Raw genomic sequence first — 19,398 nt, 5'->3', positions numbered from 1 at the left:
TTTTCTGTGTATAACTGAAGTTTCTGGTGGCCTGTATCCGATTTTTTGCCTGTCTTCAACACAACAGTTTGAAAACAGATACTAAAACATTTCTGTGTGATTCAACACAGCCTGGTCTTCAACTCCTTTTGACATAAAGATGAACAATACAGAGAAACTATTGAAAACCCTTTGCACTGGTACTTTTATTGGTAAAACTTGCACAACTCAATGAGCCTACTTTTTCTTACACTCTTCAAAGCTGTCATCCCAGCCCCCTTCCTCGTTTCTGTTCTCCTTTTTGCAAGGTGAGAAATCCACAGTAACTCAAAGAGGGTATAAAAAAATTCCCCACAGTCAACTTAGGAGGAGAAAGATGGGAAGGGCGTGGGATGAGTGACCCAACACAAAAAGATCATTTATATCAAGCTCATCCTCCTCCCAGAGCAACACTCTGAAATTAGATTTCCCCTTTTTTCCTCAGCTGTCTTCTACAACTAATTCCTCATTTCTTCCTCATTCCTCTGGCTGAGAGAAGGATGAAGGCTCCCAACCCTGTGGCTGCTAGGACACAAGAGCTGCTTGTTCCAGGACCTGCTACAAGCCAGGTGAGGAGGTCTCCTGTACCACACCACTTCAGCACTTCTGTCTGCTCTCTGTAGTGACTGCTTCAAGATCCTCCTTACCACATTCCCCATCCTCAGTTCAAAATATCTCCTTTCACTTGCTTTTTGTCAGTGTTTCCCAAAGAAACTGAAAGAAAATTTACTGTCTAGATTTTGAAACCAAAGTCTGCAGCAGCAGCAGGATTATAGAGAATACCATTCTCCAGTTCAGGAAGATGGCCTTGCAGCTATTTTCTTTCTTTATATTCTTGCAAATTTTTGCTTACTGCCATGAAACAATTAAATTTATGGTGCTCATCTGGAATGCTTCCCTACTTGTAGAAAAAAAACCCGGACTTTTTGGCTATTATGTATAATGCTTTCTCTTTTCCCAGTATATTATAAATTCTAGGGTCCTACAGATCATTTTTTACTTGAAGAGAAAACCAGAGTCTATGTTCTTCAGTTTTTAAATGTATTTACAGACATGTAACAATTTCTCGTACAGAAATATCACACGTCGTAACATCTCTGTGAAATAAGTCAGCTGTAGTCTTTAGCTAAAATTATACAAAACAGTCCCTCTGGCCCTTATTGTTTTACATGTGCACACCACAAAAACACAAAACAAACCTTTTATTAGACAAAGACAAACTGAACCAAAATGTGCTTGTTAATAGGAGAAAATCCACAGCAAAGAGGACGACTGGATGAAAGAGATGAGAAGAAGCTGTACTGCCCCTCCTTTTCAGGAGAGTCCCTTATTCCCTTTCATGAGACAGCAATTCTCAGCAGCTCCTGGAGCTAATGAACTCTGCTCCATCTCTCCTCATCTCCTGTGTGGCTCAGCTGTTCCCTGCCCTAAGAACACATTCCATGCTGCTCGCTGTGCTCCAGCCTGCTCCTCTCCCACAGGCTCCTTTCTCTTCCCAGCCTTCCCCCACCTCCTCTGCACTGCACACTCAGGTCTCTTGAAAGCAAGCAAGTTCTTTGCATTCCCAAAGAGAAACCTCCCCACATCTACTGCCCCAGATTCAACCTGATTCAGGAGCTGGACCACATCCACTATCCATACATACCTTGAACTAGTTCATCCCCATCTTCCTCAGCCATCAACAAAATCTACTGAAAACCCATCAGCAATGCTGCTTATTACAGACATGCATTTTCTTAAGAGATTCTGTCATCCCTTTTCTTCTGTCAGGAAATGGAATGCTGCCTTTTCCTTACAGCTTTCCTTTAGTCAGGCTGTGTTTCCACATTATTCTACTCACGCTCTTACATTTGTGCTGAACATTTATAACAACCAATGTAAGTTCAAACACAAAATCCATCTTTCCCTGAATGATGAGAGAGAAAGGAACTCCTTCCTGCATACCAAGTTTATCACAGAAACACATTTTTTAATAAACACTACTGTTTTGTGCCAGAGTAGCACTTGGTATTTTAAACTTAGGAACTCAGCTCTAAAAAATAGTTATCCTCATCTTGCAGCACTGCATCAGGAATTCACAGGCAACAAAAAAAAACACATGTCCAAAAATTTCTCATAATGACAACCTTTAACCTCCCATTCTTTAAAATTTTGCAGAGTACCTTTTATTATGATACCACAGCACTTCTAAGCACATGTGTTAGCCTTATTCACAATACATACTCTTAAATAAAGCTGATGAGGAAAAAGTCCTGCAGTTACCCTTGCTTTAAGTCTATCACTTATTTTCAACCAATGTAGATCAACCTTTTCTTTTTGCTAGAATCACCCTCAAAAATTAGTATCTACACAGACTCATGGTTAACAGTGTATTTTCTCTGAACTCTTATGTTTTGGAAATATTTTTTTAATTGCAAATATGGTTGAAACAAGCATATGGTAGAAACCACACTTAGATTTAAATTGGTTGCATTAAGGAAGGGGAAAAAAAAAAACCCAGAAGAGAGATTTCTGCCATTTGTGTACAATTAGAAAGTGAAAATTTTCATCAACACAATGGCAGAAGAAACATCTCCATACCAGACGTAACCCAATTGTTTTACTTTGTTTTGCTAGTCATTTGAATTTCACCAAAAAAGCTGTACACAGACATTAACACATACCATGACCAGGAGTGTGCTCTGCCTCACTGAAGCCCTCTGGTAGTTCAAAAATCAGCATCTGAGGTTAGGAGGGCCCTGACAAACCAGAAGTGATGTGTTCAAGAACACTGTGCAACTGCAGGTAAACAATGCAAGGTCAGGATTTCTGGACATGAACAGGGTATGGGGAACTTTGCAGCTCCAGCTGTCCCTTGCTGAGATCCCCCTAAACTCTACAGGGTTTCCAGGCTCTGAGTTCTAGCATCAGATTTCAGGCCTACATTTAGACAGTTGAGTACCACTCAAAACAACCAATATCCAAATAAAAATATTATTCCTACCCTTTCCTTCCTTAATTCCACTCATTTGCTCTAACGTCTCTTTGCTCAGGAAAGCACAGCCTGCCTCCAGCATGAAATCCCTTTATTCTTTGAGATTTAGGCTGTAGGTTGCTGAAAAATGCTGAAGACACCCAGACTTTATCCCCCAGGAGAATTTTGGCAGGCTGAGCTACCTATAATGCAGTCAAATCATGTACTAAAAATTGATTTTAGCAATGCTTTGGATGCAAACACTCACAGATGACTTTTAGGAAAGCTGACAAACCAAGGAACACAGGAAACACAAGCACAGGTGTACTCTGCTACTGCATCAGTGACAACTAACATGGTTGGTTGGTTTGTTTTTCTAGGTAACAGGGAAGGATTATTCTAGAGCCAAACTAAAGATACACTTGGACAGAATTCTGAAAGTGGGCAAAAAGAGACTTACAATACATCACCTAGGCAGTTAAAGCCATAATTTAAAATTCTGCTCCTGAATATAAAAAATGCTGACTATGATGGGAAAAGAGCTGTCTATCAAGTGTATATCACACTATCAGCTACTGAAGGCCATACCAATGACAAATTACTCTGCTGCCTGGTTCTGAATTAACCCTGCCTGGACAGACAGACAAATGATTTTCTTACCTGCAGATGCCTCCAAATATTTTTTCAGATCTCCTTCTGAGCAAATCACAACATTTCAAGCCAGTTGAAACAAAACACCTAAATACTATATGCATATACACACAAATGTAATATTGCACCTCAGCATGGACAGTTCTTGGCTAGAAGAGCTCTGAGCAAACACAAAACAAACAACAACCACTTATACTGAGAAACCAAAATTGCTTTTAAACTGGCCTTGTTATCAAACAGGTCAGGCCCTGGAAACAAAGTTACAAGCAAGCTTTTAATTTATATTTAAATATATAAAATTTTAATATATGTGCCTATTTTTCTCCTTTTTATCAGACCATGTTCACACTAACAGGCATACAGACAGCTCTTCCAATCAGCACTTTTTGAGAGCACTAAGCAATCAGGGTGTGTAAATTTTTTCGCTCTCAGATATATTGCTAACCACCACCTGAGGCATCATGGAATGGTTCTGCCATGTACTTCAAATGTAGCTGACACAGGCTCGTATGTTCTACCTTATGATGGCACTGCACAGCTTCTTCTATTTTTTTAAATATACAGTGCTATGATAATGTGACTTCTATGTTTAAAGCTAACTCAAATTGCTTATAATAGCACCTATCAATGCAATTTCAAATCTACAGCTGTGCTGCCCACATTGCACTTCTTAAATTCCCATGGATTAATGAACAAGGATGGTGTAATGGTTAAGACAATTGACTTAAATCTACAAACAGCTCAAAAACCAGCTCCAGCAAGAGCTGTCTTTTACACATCAGCCCAGCACTTCACTATCACTCCAAATGAGGTGTAATTTTTCTTACTCAGAAAAACAAAAGCAATGGCCTACAAGTAAAACTCAGGAATGGCTTTTAATAGGTATTGTTTTGGGTGATATTTTTCAGTGCCATTTATTTTTCAAAAATTGTTTTCTCTGGTTACATGTGTTATAATGAATTAAGTCAGGTTTCAGTTCTGAAGCATAAGAACTGTTCTCTCAGTTTTTATGACCAGAATGAAATTTCTTTGGTGTTAAGAGGGCCTAATGAAACAACTATGGAAAGTTTACATTTACAGCTTTGGCAGCTTCAAAGATGGACATTTAAGAATCACCTAGACATTTATTTGAACCATATAAACTCTGCTCTCAGGATCAAAATCCACATCTATATGATAAGTAGTAAATGACTCTTCAAGGCTCTAGGACATATCCATCTACAGAGACTGTACAAACAATGCTGGTACTTTCTTCCCAGTTAAACATTTTTCTCAAAAGAGCTTCCAGAAGGACAGGACTTGAGTTTGGACCTAATGAGGTATTCTTTTCTTGCACTTAAGGTCACAACACATGCCAGATACAGAGTAATTTCAGGATCTTCTCACCTCTACCAACACAGTGCTCCTATTTTCAGCTCCTCATCAGACAGACAGGAAGCACCCAGACTTACTGCAGTCCAGGGAACAACATGACTCTGCTCCAAAGGATCCTGGCTACAGGTACCACCCAGAAGAGAATGGGTAAAGGGGAGGGAGCTACAGCAGATTCCTGGAGCAAGGATCAATCAGCTCGCAACAGGCAGTTATCATTCCCACCCCCACCAACTCAAACTCAAGCAAAATGTGCAAATCCTTCCCTTTCTGGGCAGACTGGTCAGGAGTTTTGTGAAAGCACATTGGCTATTACAAAAAGAAGAGCACTTTCCAGTATGGGCCAGGCTTTCTCTTATTCTTGTACAAATGAAGCATCTTCATGAATCTCAGTATTTTCCATCTACTGACTGATGTACATCTACAATTTCCATTTTAGACACGAGACTAAAAGTTATAGCCACTTCAAGCATCCCGTGTTTTTCAACTATTATTTTGATGGTAAAAATGTTGTGCTCCATGAGAATTTCCCTACACACCTATACACAGAAGCGTTTTGCTTTGGTTTAGATTGTTTGTTTGGGGGGGTTGAAATTTGGGGGTTTTGTTTGGGTTTTTGCTTTGGTTGGTTATTCTTTAATATCCTTCCAACCACATTCAGATATCAACAGAAATTGAACTCCAGATATACTTAGAACACAAGCTGTCTTAGGCATCCAACTTGCTGAACACAGCAAGAAGTATTCATCTTAATAAAGACTCTGGGTTTTTAAGCAGCATATTACCTGTAGTTACTGAATTTAAATAAATCATTTTAGGGTAATATATCCTATAAGATTTTACAACTAATACATCTTAGACTCTTGCACATTATTTTTACTCACAGATTGAAAGGTGAAAATAAGTATTTCTTCTATTTCAATTCCCAGCCCATTTCTCAACTTCAAATGAAATACTTAATGAACTGTACTAGCTGAATAAACTGACACAAAGAAAATATTCTGTGCACCTGCAAAAGAGGCCATGCTGCCAAAAGCTGGTTTAGCACTTCAGCTAACATCAGTTACAGGTGCTTATGCAGTCACTTTTCCACGGTTCAATGATTTAATTTTCTTTAAAACTTTGGCAGCTAAACTGTGCAGCTTGAATATCACTTTGGCAGCATTTTATCACAAGTAGTAGAGCTGCAAAGCAATTTTTTTTAGTATTTTAACTGTATTTTAAAGGATGATCACAAATTACAGCATTAGTATACATTCCTGTAATAATAAAATATGACTGGTGTTTTACATATCTTATTTAAATTAATAACCTTATCTCCTTTTATGGAAACATCAAAACAGAAGTCTTACTCTTGCAGATACTATTTTCTATTCTGGTCACAGTAAATTAGTTTTAGCCTGAAATTTCAATCTTGTTCCTGACAATTTTCAAAGATAAAATAGTGAAACCTCCTGAACCTGAAACTTTCTGTGAGGTTGCAAGGAACAAGAACATAAGAGGAGCTATACTGGGTCTACCTCACCCAGTATCCTGAATCTAACAGTGGTAGCAAAGACTCAGGGACAAAGCCTAAGGAGTGTTGTGTTCTACTAGGCTGCAAAAAATAACCTTTGAAGTATTTCCAAATCTGTGTGGGATCTAGACAAGTATTTCAAGACACTGATGAGCCACATCCTGTGAATTTTTCTAATCCCATTACAACTCATCAATTTTTGGTGTTTTAAATCAAATTGTATAGTTTAGTTGACTGCTTCATAAGAAAATCAGCATAGGGTTGTTTTGCTTTGCAACTTGTTGAACAATAGTTGTTTGATACTCGAGTTTTTACACAGTGAGGAAATTGAATAATAACTTCTTATTGATCTAATACCTTCAGACCTTTAGCTGAAGTCCCAATTGTTTTAACTTGAACAATTTAAAACTATGCATCAGCCAGGCATAGCAGGCTCATTTTCTGCCTGAAATACCCATTTTGCCATATTGCCTCAGAGCTAATATAGCACAAGTACTGTACAGAATTATAAACAGACATCCTCTCCTCTGTCTTACTCAGTGCTAAAGGGTACTGACAGAGACTGAGCTGAAGTATGATATCATACTACAGCTTTCAAAACCTTCAGTGCAAATACTTAGCTAAGTGGATTAGTCTTTTCCTTTTAAAAAGATACTACCTCTAAAACTAGCTATGCATCATATTACAAAAAACCAACAAAACCAGCAACATCACAAAATCCATAAAACGGACAAAATCTGAGTAAAAGCACTGACATCAAAGAAAGGGTGTCAAAAAGCACTGTTGATTTTTATAATGGAATTTATTCCATCATTTTAAGTCCCATTCATTACCTTCCCCAAAACCTTCCCCAAGGTAATAAAAGGCTGGAAATCAACATCCCGGCTAGAGAGCTACTGCAGAAAAGTGTCTAACTTGCGATGGAAAAATATTTTTCTCTCTAGTTAACATATTTTTATGGAGAGACCCCTCTTACTCCAAAGTAAGGCATATTAAGCCAAGTCCAAAGGGAGTAGAGACAGGCAGAATAATTGATGAGGAACAATCTTTTGGGAAATCAGAGACAGAAGGGCTATTAGAAAGAGAAGAGATACTTTAGTAACAAACTATGCACATACATTTATTACCTACCCTAGCACTAAATTCCTGGGCAGAGAAAGGAAGTAAAGACTGGCTTGTTTTGTAAACAGGCAGCTCCAAGACAGAAAAACACATGGAAAATTTATATACATCTTTACAGAAACCATTAATATATTATTCTGCTGCAATACAAAGATAAAGCAAAACTCATTTTCATGAATCAAGGACAACTAAATAAGACCAAGCTTAAGTCATGAGGTCAAAATATACCAGACTCTCCCCCTGACTGAAATGAAAAGTTATCTTCAAACCTTTAGCTTGCCTAAGAACAGAAACCATTTGTTTTAGAAATGCAAGTAGACTTGAATTGATCACCACAATTCTTTTAAAGCAGATTACACAGGATGCCACAGAGGAGAAAAATCTATCAAGTACAGTGTCATCCTCACAACGCCTATGGCAAACAGCAGAGAACAATACTTGATATCATTACTAGGAGAGGAGCCATCCAGGGCCCTGAAAGGGAACACAGCCACATTTCCTTAAGGAAATCAGCAGTACTCCCTCAAATCACAGTAAACAGCATGTTCTTCCATAATGCATTTCTTTTGAAATGTACAGATTTTAAAATGTTAGCTTCTCCAGAATCTTACAGGAGAGAACTGTAACTTGAATGCAGTACACTCCATGTACTGACAAACATCAGAATGCTCAGCCAATAAACTGACGTTGCAAGATTAAGAAGAAAAGGATGGCTTTCATGCAAGAAAAAGCCTTTCCTACTTACTCTTGTATGCTGTATATAAGACATTAACAACATTTGGTTTATCAAATTAATAGTTTCACATTGTATGTTTTCACAAATTTAAAAATACATAATAATGTGGTTTTCTCTGTTTTTAAAAACACAGTCTGCATATCTGTAGTATCTCAACTCCAACTTGAAAGAGGACTAATCAAATAAATGTTGTTTAAAATGCCCCCAAGCCTACTTACAATGCTTCCACTTCAAAGAGGATGAGAAAGAAAAGAAATTCCTTCCGAGCTCTGAAGTTACATAGAAATTGTCAACATCCGTACCCTGGAGGTAACAATTTAATCCCTGTCAGGCCTATCAGGGCAGAAACTTCCAAGAGCTCATGGAAGAAACCTTCTCTTCAATTCCCTTAGACCTCAAACTAAGACACTGCCAGGGAAAGCACCACTGCTGACTGACTTAGCAACCCAAACACATAGGGCAAATCAAAGTGTTTTAACAATCCCATGAAGCACAATTTAAACTAGAGAAACCCCATAACCACAGGAATACATTAAGCTAATTGATGCACCTTGAAGGTAATTCCATGAGAGTGCTAAGTAACCTTTCCCAAATGTCTAAAAGACATAGCCAGAACACCACCAACTGCATCAAAAATGGACAATGAAAACCTTCTAGGCTACTACTCTTATTATACTGTACTAACTAGCCCTTCTGAGGGCTGAAACATTCCCAGAAATCTCTGTCATCAGGGGGAAAAACGTTCACTGAGAAGATACTAAATTAAATGTCCAGAACCAAAAGAACTGACTGCTCGTAAGTACAAGTGCCTGAATGTAGCTTTAACTCCATTACCATTCTAAGCCTATTTTAGGAGAGAGACTGTAATCAGTCATTCCAACCATTGTTTTCACCTAAGTCTTGCACTTGCTTAGAACACTGATCAGATGTGCCGACATGTACATATAAAAGGAGAAAATCTCAGGGATTTGCTATAAAACAAAATTGTGCAAAATTTGAAATACTGAAGTTAGACCTTTCAATGGCAAAATCAAGACACTGCCCTATTCAACAGAGAAAGCTTGCAAAGGGAGGAGTTAACTCCTACAGTTTACAAGAGTATTTTTAACCTGCTATTAATAACTGTTATAAGGAATTATTTCTCTATCTACTCTCAGCTTTAAATGAAGTTACTAGTTTACACTAGTAGAGGTATCGATTAAGAGCATAATTTTATTGTAATAACCTACAAAGGAATTCAATTGTCTCTGCTTCCAGACAGTACTCAGAAAACAGCTTCAGATTCTTCAAACCAATTCCCAAATAAAGGGAAAAGAAAAAGAAAACAACAGACCCCCCCCCAAAAAAAAATCATGGAGATGCCTACTTTTATCTTACTTTTTCCATATCTTAGTATTCAAAATCAACAAGTATCTTTGAATGCTGCATGTCTTCTGCTGGACAAAATTCTGACAACTTCACACCAAGCAGATAAGCAAGACAAAAGCAACAACTAATTTTGTGTGTACTCAACCATCATTTACCAAATGAAGCAAACAAAACACTGAGCCAGTCATGAGGGCATTTCCAGCTCAGAGTGACTTGTCCATAAAACGGATCCTCCATAAATAAATTAGTGCGCTCTCCTTCCTGCCCATATGGACTGAAAAGGAAAAAACAAATTGACATAATGAAAATAAGCCCCCTTCCTGTTCATGACCCACCATGTGGGGAAAACCACTAGAAAACAACAGTAAACTATGAGGTGCAAAAAGGAAACAGGAGCACTACTGGCACGCTTACAGGTTCACAGAAAATTACAAGACAGTTTATGAGGGCCATAATCTCTTTCCCTGGGATGTGTGTTACCTTACACTCACCATGGGCTGAAGTAATGCAGCTACAAAGTATTCAACACACTGTGATTTCACTGCTCATTGCAGGGTTTTGTTTATACACAGTTTGTCTATACACAGTTTTATAATTCAAAAACATGGTACAAAATGTACATCAACTATTTCAGCATCTAGTTGCCTGTACCATTCTTTGAAAACTGTTGTCATGGCCACATCACTATTGTACTCCAGGAAATTCAGCTCACAAGAAACAATAATACAAGACAAAGTCTGCTGCCATCTTAGCAACTGTCTCAATGCTCTCATAGCTAGAGAAATAACAAAATCAGTAGATCAATTTCTTCCCTGTTTCAAACAGCTGCCTGAACACATTAAATAGCTGTGTGCTTCTCCAAGTTTTGTAGTATATATTAGCAGGTGCTTTATACCATTTGCATTGTACCATGAAATGTTTCCTTTACCCAAGTGCAGATTCTGCCAAATTGGGATTTTCACTTTTTCACTATTAAAAGACACTGTCAGCAACAGCACCTGATAATCCAGAGATGTGTGGCAGGGAGGGAGGCACTTCAATCTGTTTGCGCCTCACCTCGTGTTATGGATGCAGAAGATGCCATGTCCATCAACACTTGAAGTCTTCCTGCATTTTTCTTAAATGAAATAAGAACCCACAACTGCACTTGTTTGGGAACAGAGCTAGCTTTAAAAGTAGAGCAGTGTTTATTTCAGGGAAAAGACAACAAATAGCTGAATAATTTCCTGAACTGTTTTAAGGAAAGACAGGCTAATAAAGTAATTTCATATTAAGTAAATTAAACTTAATTTTTTGCTCTAAATTTCTGCCAAAATATGAAAGCAATGTAAAATATAAGGGTTTTTTAGGCTTTAAGTCAAATATAAGATTGCTTTTAGTTTGGCTTACTTTCAGAGTTACAGATGATAAAAGGAAAACTGAAGGGTAACCAACTACATGATGGAAAATCCATGACTTCAGACAGTCAAGCTGATCACTATTCTAGAATAACAAACAGAAAAATACCCTCAAAGAAGTAACCATACAATAAAAATATCAAAAAGTAAAATTATTGCCATCTCTATCTAAACTGGAAGGGCTTTAAGACTTGGTATAATACACAGTTAACCTAACTAGGTCACATATACAATTTATAAAAGACACAAATGTTTTAAGGCAGTACCTCATGTGTCTGTTCTAATCCAGTGGCAATTCTCTCCAAACTGACAATAGCAGTGTTTAGTTTCATGTGCTTATTAAGCACCAAGAACTAAGTATTATCCAAGCAGATCATTAGCCAGACATTGTTTTTACATAAAAACATTGATCTGATTTCATAAAATACAAAACATCCAACAGAAATTAACCAGGAAAAAGGTTCCACAATCTGACAGTTCCTATAACAATGGATTTCCCTCCTAAAAGCATTCTGGAAAAATACTCAGAAAGGTAAGTACATCATAATCCTTGAAGCACAGCTCAACCATGGAAAGCAACACTTTTTCCCAACATATATATTAAATCACATCCTTGCTCTCAAAATAAGAATAGCTTTATAAATTAATATTATTTATTTCTGCTAGCAAGTGGGAGTCAATTCAATAATTAGACAGGAAGCCAGACTACTGTGGTTCAGGCATCAGTGATATTGATGCAACCAAATTGTCCTTCTATTTCTTCATTTACTTTTCAATTTGCCTCTAATGGAAATAGTCACATAATTTAAGGACCAGGCACTTGCACAAAAAAGACAAATGCAAAAATTAAGTCCAAAGAATTGTAAACCATGAAGTAAAATCCAGAGGAGAAAACAATTACGTTACAGAGTACAAACTACGTTACAGGACTAACAGGTAGAAAATCTTTCACTTACCCTGTAAAATAAACCAATCTGAAACAGAACTGAAGAGACAAACCCACTACATTTATGATCTCTTTTAAGAAGCAAGCACTATTTTAACTTCAAATATATGTTAGTATTGCACTGAAAACGAAAATAGAACCCTGTCTGCTCTTTCCACATTATATTTCATCTTCTTTATGCTCTCCAGTAGGATTTCATAAACACTAGCAAATTAACTATGTGGTAAGCTTACTGATGAGCTCAAGAGCTTGAGCACTTAACTGCTTCACATGAAATTGTGTGAAGCTGAAGTTCTCCTCTCTCCAAACCTCAACTTATGTAACAACAGCATGCGAGACTAAACATTTTTTTTTTAAAGTAATGCTCAGAGGTACTTGGAGAACAATCTCTGCTTTCTGAAACATGCTAAAATGTGCAACAGCACAATTCAAAAATATGCAAAAAATTAAGTGGCCAAACTTTGAACCACTGAACCTTGAGCTACAAGCTATTCCATATCTCATGCTTACCAAACATAGACAAATACATACAAGTTATGTCAATAATAAGTCTTGTCTCAAGATTTTTAGTTATGAGAAATTCCTGTGTGTCATTAAGCATGGAAAAACATTTTTCTGTTTTAGAATATGAAAAAAAAAGATATGATCCATTAACACAAATTTTACTCTAAAAATTCTCATGTACCTTGAATTTTAGAATTTTCTGCAGCAGGAAAAAAAAAGAGCAGAGACTTCTGTTAGAAGTTACACAGCTTCATCCAGTGAACTTCAGTTGAAATTTTATTTTAGCTCACTGCCTTTTTTAATTACCCCTTTCCCTTAAAAATGTAATTAAAATAGACAAGTGAACATTCCATTTCTCAAGTAGTAATCAGACTACTCCATGAGAGCAGCACAACCAGAGACAGTACTTCTACCCTCTCCCCAGCTGCTTACACTCAGATTTTATTGTACAGCATTTGGAGACTGCCAGCAGCACTCAGGACAGGGGCTGAGCTGGGCAATGGGCACTGGCAGGATGCAGAGCAGGCTCTCCTGAGCAACATTCATTTGCTTTACAGGCAGACAGTCACAGCATTCACCTTCCATCTAGTTTTGAAAGCTTCTGTACCCAGTACTTAGGTGACAGCTCGGCCCACTCTCAACCCAAGAAAGTTTTCCAAACTGCTTTGTGTGCAACATACAAGACTCCAGTTGTTTATAATTGGAAACCAGTCTGAACTCCTGGCCATCCACTTGAACAACAGAGCACCAGAGCTGCAGCAGTTCATGCAGCACCCTCTGATGTAAGAGGGAATTAAGCAGCAGCCTTTCCTAATCACAGTCTGCTCACTTGAAAGTCAGAAAGGCAAGTAGGCCCAGTTGTGCAACTTCTTCAAAGGCAAAGAGCTGAACTGTTTGCAACCAGCATAACCTACTTCCCACCTCCCACACCCAAAACAGGGCACTAGCTCAATGGTACAAGAACTTGCATATAGCAAGTTTTAGACTCATTGAACCCAGGTTCCTCAAAAAAACCCCACCTGGTTTTTGTGGGTTTTTTTTTTTTTCAATGACTGTGGTATTTGAAAGTACTTAGCAAAGGTTTAATCTTGTGCTCTCTCAGTATACTATGATAGATTGTCAGCAACTCCTAGCCCAGCACAGGACATCCCCAAGAGTGCTAAGGAGAGTTGTCCAAATGCTTCTTAAAGTCAGGCTTGGTGCTGGGGAACGTGTTCAAGTTCCCAACCACCCTCTGGGTGAAGAACCTTTTTCTAATATCGAACTTAAACCTCTCCTGACTCAGCTTCATGTCATTCCCTTGGGTCCTGTCACTGACCACCCAAGAGATCAGTGCCTGGCCATCCATGTCCCCTCACAAGAAAGCTTTAGACCACAAAGAGGCCTCCCTCAGCCTCCCCTTTTCCCAGCTGAACAGACTAAGTGACCTCAGACACTCCCCATTTGGCTTCCCCTCAATGCCCCTCATTGAACTGCAAGGCAAACAATGGGATGCTAAAAAAAAAAATCTTAAAATATATAAAATCAGTTTACAGACATACAGAGAAAAAGAAAAACGAAAGAAAATACCATACAAGATATACATACCCAGTTTTAGGGCAGAAGGAGTCACTTCAATCTCACCAATGGGCTGAAAGGCAGCCAGCTGAGTTGCTACCTCTGTCTCAAAGGAGTCTGGGCTATTTCTGTCTGTCAAATTCCCATTGGTGCCATCAGTCTTACGGGGAGCTTCTTGTTCATCATAAATGGCAATCAGCTATCAAAACAAAAGATAATGTAGTTTATGTAAAGTATTTCCAAACTTCACTCTTTAAAAAAAAACCAAAAGCTTATACTTACTTTAAAGTACAAAATTAATTATCTTATTTCAGAACAGCAAAGAACAAACACAGATTCCAGAAAGCACAGGCATTTGTGTTTAGATACATTGACTTCAATATGACTTAAGTATATACTTCAGCACTGCCCTGTGCTGACACACATTTCTCAGAGTTAGCATGCTACCATTAGTGTGCATTCTACATTATTTCAAAACACTTAGAGACGAGCATGTTTAGAAACACAGAACAGCATTTAATTCTTGGGGGTAGAGGGTGTTATTAAATCTAAAAACTTTTAGTGCTACTGACTGGCATAGTGCACAAAGGTAACACAACCACAGAAGCTGCACTGAGCGAGCAGATGTACATTTTATTTGTAAGAACATAATAACTACATTCCAAGGACAAGAACCATCCAGCACAATGACAGAGTATGAGGTCTCCCTAGCTGTCCAACCTGTGTCTCTGTAAGGATGACTTTCATGGTCCAGCAAACACACACCCAGCACTTCTCTACCCACCACATATCTGTCCCTTCCTCCCATCCTGCCCTGCAAGCCTGGACCAGGTACAAGTTTCTGAGAACTGTCACTCAGTCATTGGCTCTTACACCACTCCAGGCACATGGGAAGGCTCCAAAGTCTGCTCTCCAAGGTCACACCATGACTTTGTGTGGCCATGAAAATGCTTAAAAACACCAGAAAAATTATTTTTTTGCCTCTGTTAACCTAGTCTTTCACAAAGATTATCCTTTTGGTCTCTACTAATATAAAGTGATCAGACTGTGATTATGCAGCCTCATCAAGAAGTGACTCACACACACATAGCTAGGTGTAAATTGTAGTAAAGTTCCAGGAAAACAGTTAAGCATATTACAGCTCTGGGAAAACAAACCAAAATACAATTAAGACGAAATAGAAGATATGATGTTCTCAACTCTGGGATGCTTGGCACTCCAGCATCCTCTCCAAAAGCAGAGGAGCTAAGAGTAGCAGTTCAAGTGCTTTCCCTACCCCAGCACCTGAGATAACATAATTCTTGTGCCATTTAAATGGCAAACACTTTGCCTAAGGTGCTCATTTATTTTACTTTTTCTGCACTCCTTCAGATTATCCCATTGTTTTCCCAGCTAATCATGAAAAATACCACAACACACACAACTGGTTAGGCAACATCAAGATATACACAGAAACAAGTTTAAAGGATTGATTTACTACTTTTCATCTCTCTCTGTGTTATTTTAAGGTATACATATGCTCTCTCTTATGAATATATTAGTGCATCAAATCTCCTCTGACACTTCCAGGAAGTGTCAACAATTATATCCTATGAAAAACAGTATACTGAAACAAACGTTTAAGCCAACCCATTTGCCCAAGGGAAGAAACGAATGTATGAAGGAAAAGGAAAGAAAAATCCTGAAGTGCTTCTAAAAGGAAGAAACTGACATTTTCAGGTCTTCCACTCATTTATAATTTGGTTGCTAGAAATGTGTCAGCTCATATTTACCAAGACACGTTTCAGAGACACACAAAACCCCTTAAATAATTAGGTAGAAAACTTGCTCTCTCTTTCAATGTGGAGCCTGTTTCCTTTCCATGGCCGTACTACCAAGTTTTTACAACACACAATTTGCTTTTTACTTCTTACTTGTCCAACACATATATAGGATTCACTCCAGTAACAAGGACAACTCTCTCTGTAGTTTATTCCTGCATAACATGTAAAGTACCCAAGTGTTCACACTGCATTAGTTATGTCCCAAAATTACATATAGCCAAAAAGGCTGAGATCCAGACACGAACAGAACACATCAATTTTCTCCAGTACCAAGAAGAAACAAATCAAAACCCCCATCTTATTGTGTCTTTCATTTGTTTCTAAACTGACTATTCATGTTCCTGCTATTATGGCAGCTCATTCTGATGCAGTAAGTTCCACCAACATTGTACACCAAAAGGTTTGCTTTCTCAATCTCACTTTTGCTGTGGAAATTTAATTTCTGCAAAAGAGGCTGTTACTAATGAAGAGGAAATGGGAGATTGTGTAGGACTGTGGCACTGAAAGCATTTTAGGTAATAGCAGGATACAAAGTTCATTTGAGCATCCACAGTGTAGAATGGACCAAATGGAACTCGGCTGTGATTTGATGGAAACAACTCACATCAACCAGACCAAGCTGAATTTCCCCTCGGTTTCACACCACAGAAATCATATTAGCTGCTATATTACTTTGGAATATTCTACACTTACTGCCCCAGGATACTGCAGAGGTGAAAAGTAGGAATTGGTTTAAAAAAAATAGACAAAGTCATGGAAAAGACCACAGTTAAATAGATAGGTAAAAGCACTACCTCAGTCTTAGAAACGTCCAAAACATGTAATGGTATAAACCAGAAGGGCAAATCAGGACAAACTGATGCTATAATCACTCTCCTTCTATGTGCTTTCTGCAAGTATTTTCCACTGGTCACAGGCAGAGACCAGGGCAGAAGCCACATACTATTGCATACTGTGGTTTCTAAGCACCACACCTTTTCTCCGTCCCCTAAACTTCAAATGAATCTTGTGCAGAAATAATATAAATTTATTTTAACAGCCAAATGAGGTCACAGACTCCTGATGCTGTGAGATATGGCAGACACCTTACCTGCTGGCCAGCCCCGAGAGGCAAACTGCATCATGGCCACAGCATGGCCATTTTCCTGCACTCCCAGCAGGGCTGCTCCAGCTCCTCACCACAGTCACCTGTCACTTCCCCAGGGTGGGTGACCATGTCCCCACAGCTCCTTTTGAAGGAGCCCTCAGTGCAGGGACTCGGGTGGCTGGGCACTGTCCCAAGGGCTGAGGGAGTCCTGCATTCAAAGGCCCTGCACAAGGTGCCCACCCCACCTGCAGAGGACCCAGGTCAAAGTTTTGACTGCAATGACAATATCCTCATGTCACTGAGGGTCCCTAAAGCACCTGCCCTAGCACTGGGTGACACTGCCCAAGACCTGAGGTTACAAGTCAAACACCTTCCTTGGCACCTGCTCAGGAATGAGCCAGTGTGGGCAGGTCGAGGGGCAGAAATCACAGCACCTGGATCTGCACCTTACACAGAAGGATCACAAACACGTGACTCCATGTGACTCGCTTCTGTCACCTCTGCCCCTTGAGGTACCTGTCACACTGCCACTCTCCTTCACCAGACATGAAGGTTCAGCACATGGAGACATGCTAGCTCCTCTCCTCCCAACTCCTGCAGCAGAGGCAGGAGAAGAGATGACAACACCAGGCCCCCTTCCAGCTGTACCCACACCAGCACTCAATTTCCACTCTGAGCACGAGCAGACAGGGCACAGCTGCAAGCCAACACCTGCAATACAGCCTGGCAAACAGCTGGAAGAAGATTCCACCTGAGCCAGACCACTTAGGCCCAACACCTGCCTGAAAACAGGAAGCCTCTTACTGCTGACATTCTGTAAGTGACTTCTGAGAGAAACTCAGAGTTCCTCAGTCTACACCCAGGCACTATTTTGACAGATTAAAAAAAACCAAAAACCAATGAAAACCTCTTTCTTTACAGTATGGAACACAGCAGTAATTAAGTAACACAATCTAAACTCCCATTTTTTACAGAGTGTGGAAAGGAAATGCTACAGTACTGTCTGTGGAGATAGCAAAGATGTGATGCCTTTCCTCTGCAGTGAAATAAACTTTGTTTTCCAAAATGTTTATTTGGGAGAGAACTCCTCAGGACCACAGTTGCAGCAGCATCTTATCAGTAGCAATTCTAACAAATACACTGCTAATCAATCAAAGTATTATAAATATCTGCTTCAGCCTTTCAAAGGGAATTAATACAATTAAGGTTATGTAAATTAACAACTCAAAAATAATTCTCATAATTGACTTCTCATTTCCAGTAATGGAAAATTCTTTAATTGGAACAGACTGCCAAAATCTTCTGACTGAAAAGAATTTCAGGATGCATTAAGAAATCCCCACAAACATATCAATAAAAGAACACCACTGCTGGCAACACTAGTTTATTCTTTACCAATTCCATATTTTCAAACACTGAGAATTCAGAAGGTCAGCTGATTGAGGTTTTCTTAACACATCAAAATATTACCGTAGAAATTTGTAAATTGAGCAATTTGTACAATTTTGTACACTTGCTGTAGTCAGGCATCTCTTTTTAAAAGGTTATTTAAGGAACATGAATATTTATTGTGAAAGATATTTATGTATTTCTGTATAGGTGAAATGGTTCTACAACCATTATTATTGTTATTGCAATATCTATTAATATCTTAGCAGTTACACAGAAAATCAATAAATTAGCAAAATTTAGTACTTATCCCTTTTGGTTCTTGAACTCTCTCTGCCAATACTGACATAGTCACAACACAAGGCAGCAAAAATGAACACTTCCACTTGAGGAGCATTTTTGGGGTATCTTCTTACAAGGCACAGTGATACAGCCAAATTTTAACTTTCTAAGATGCCCTATGGTGGAGCTCTTCCAATACTTTACTGATCTTTCAATTGCAAAGCTTGCAGAGAAGTAAAACAAGATTATGTCCAAATGACACTACTCTATTCCCCAACACACTCATTGGATTAAGATCCAGCAAAGGCACACTGCAGCTGTGCCTCCCTGGGCCTGGGGAGGGACACCACACATACAAGAGGCATCAAAACTCCTTCCAAATTAATACTGCAACAGTTTTGCTTCAGTCCTCACTAATTAAACCTAATTCAACATAACTTCATGGAGTTTCAGAACTCTAAAGAAAAACATCACCTTAAAACAAATAGCAGCCATTTGAGGCACTTGTTTGTTAAGTCAGAAACAGCTGACTTTACACTGCCCTATACAGCATCTTAAATGAAAGGTTTCATAATTATTTCTCTTCAAATTACACTTTTGACAGCTAGATTATTGTTAATAAGGTTAAAACCTGTATATTTTACTAGCTTTTCTGTACTGAATTAGAAAACAGACACC

General features: G+C 38.6%; 1 protein-coding gene across 6 annotated transcripts in view; it reads right to left on the bottom strand.

The window, feature by feature from the left end:
* The window catches only part of PARD3B (par-3 family cell polarity regulator beta), a 389,258-nt gene that overhangs the window by 260,117 nt on the left and 109,743 nt on the right, over positions 1 to 19,398 (bottom strand). For 5 of the 6 annotated variants that reach the window (XM_050976846.1, XM_030241769.2, XM_050976847.1 and 2 more), the window contains one exon: positions 14,170 to 14,338. In XM_050976846.1, coding sequence (XP_050832803.1) covers positions 14,170 to 14,338 — 169 coding nt within the window. Of the gene's footprint in view, positions 1 to 14,169; positions 14,339 to 19,398 lie in introns of those variants that run through there. The other variant, XM_050976850.1, reaches the window with a different exon arrangement.

Source organism: Serinus canaria, chromosome 7 (genome assembly GCF_022539315.1).
Source record: "Serinus canaria isolate serCan28SL12 chromosome 7, serCan2020, whole genome shotgun sequence".
Lineage (NCBI taxonomy): Eukaryota > Metazoa > Chordata > Aves > Passeriformes > Fringillidae > Serinus > Serinus canaria.
The sequence above is the reverse complement of the archived record's forward strand: the minus strand, read 5'-3'. Positions and strand labels throughout refer to the sequence as shown.